The sequence below is a fragment of the Frankliniella occidentalis genome, unplaced genomic scaffold (genome assembly GCF_000697945.3).
Source record: "Frankliniella occidentalis isolate FOCC.00 unplaced genomic scaffold, Focc_3.1 Scaffold394, whole genome shotgun sequence".
NCBI lineage: Eukaryota > Metazoa > Arthropoda > Insecta > Thysanoptera > Thripidae > Frankliniella > Frankliniella occidentalis.
The window spans coordinates 97613-99281 of record NW_026267516.1 but is presented as its reverse complement, the minus strand read 5'-3'; the positions used below and the strand labels follow the sequence as shown (position 1 = coordinate 99281).

The following is a 1669-nucleotide window of genomic DNA, read 5'->3' as shown; positions in this document are numbered from 1 at the left end:
ATTTGTGCGCCGGTGTCAAGAATACAAGTCACGCTTTTCTTACAAATCGAGAAAACGCATGACGGGGACCCAACGGGAGAAACCGTAATAACCTCATCTGTCCCGTCAGCACAAGTGCTCAGAGAGGCTACTTTCCGTTTCCCGACGGGGGCGGGGTTGGCATGGCCACGATAGCTGGTCCAGCTGCAGCCACCATGCCCTGGCCTTGCCCCTGCAGTGCTCCCATGGGCCAAGAGAGAGACGCATGGTAGTACTGGGGCATAGGGGGCATGGGGGGCACAGGCACCAGCGCGGAGCCGGAGCACGGAGCGGGCTGAACAGCCATGTGCTGCGCAGCGGGCTGTGCCGCGGGTTGCGCGTAGGGGTGGGGGCGCGGAGCGTCACGCGGGCAGTTCGCCGAGAAGTGGCCTTTCTCACCGCAGGTGTAGCAGGCACCATCTCTGCTACCACTACCACCTCCCCTTCCTCCTCTGTTGCCGCCGCTGCCGCGCGGGCTGCCGCGGCCGCCGCGGCCACGCGCCTGGCCATTGTTGGCCTGCGACGCGCCGGCCGGGGCTGACTCAGCTTGAGTCAAGCGGACCATAGCCTGGACTTGCTTCGAAAGCTCGTCCAGTCTAGCAGCAACAGAGTCGGCGGGTGCAGCTGCGGGGGCCGAGGCCGTGGAGGTTGCCGTCGAGGACGACGGGCCTGCCACGACGGTGGCCTCGCACACAGCAGCAGTGCGCATCTTTTTTAGGAGGCGGAGAAGGACACCGCGACCTCGCCAAGCGACAGGCCTCGAGGGCCTTAGCCATGGTGGGGTAGCTGCATCCCGCAACCGCGTTCCTTACATCAGCAGCGCTGAGGCCGCTGATGAATTGCTGCACCGAGTACTCCACGACGCGGACCAGGGCCGTGTCGGGGAAGGCGCGGCGAGCAGCACGGCTGATGCGTGTGCTCCACTCTTCGAGCGCCTCGTCAGAGTTCTGACGGAGCGCGAAGAAGGCACGCATCTCGGTCGGCGCGTGCACGAGCTTGCTGTAAGCCATGCGCAGCGCGTCGTCCAAGGCCTCGAATGTGCGCTCGGGCAGGTACTCAAGCAGGGACTTTGGCTCTTTTTCAAGAGCGGACGACAGCAGAGTGAACTGCTGCCTGTCCGTGAGGCCTGGGTAGGCGCTCACCAAATCGTCGAAGTCTCGACGGTACACGTCGTAGCTGACGCGCCCGTCGTACCTCGGGACTGCCTTACGCAGCGCAAGCATGGTGTGGGCATTAACTACGTCTACATCAAAAGCAGGGCCGGCATGGGCAGCAGCAGCGGCTGCTGCACCGGCACCAGGAGCGGGGCCAACGGCGCCGGCCGCGACAGCGGCGCGGAGCGCGTTGAGCTCCTGCAGCATGGCCGCCAGGTCCGGGCCGGGCGGCGCGCTAGCGGCCTGCTCTGGGGCAGGGCCGGCGGCGTCGTCGGCCAGGACCTGGTCGTCTTCGCCGACGTCAGGAATGACTCGGACGAAGCCGCCAGGTCGGCGATCACGCGGCATACCGACAGCAAAACTACAGGGACGAGGGACTCACTGGTGACCAAAGGTCAAAGGGCGAGTCGCCAAGAAGGTCCTGAGGAGGGCCGGGACTCGGGACGGGATCCGGGGTCAGGCACTGGCACGAGAGCTCAGGCAAGACTGAAGCGCGT

General features: G+C 65.5%; 1 protein-coding gene across 1 annotated transcript in view; it reads right to left on the bottom strand.

Moving 5' to 3' along the window:
* The window catches only part of LOC113216420 (polyhomeotic-like protein 2), a 7603-nt gene extending 6083 nt beyond the window's left edge, over positions 1-1520 (bottom strand). Inside the window, exon 1 of the mRNA XM_052274434.1 lies at positions 831-1520. Within this exon, the coding sequence (XP_052130394.1) occupies positions 831-1520 (690 nt within the window). The remainder of the gene's footprint in view (positions 1-830) is intronic.
* Between the last annotated feature and the right edge of the window lie 149 nt (positions 1521-1669).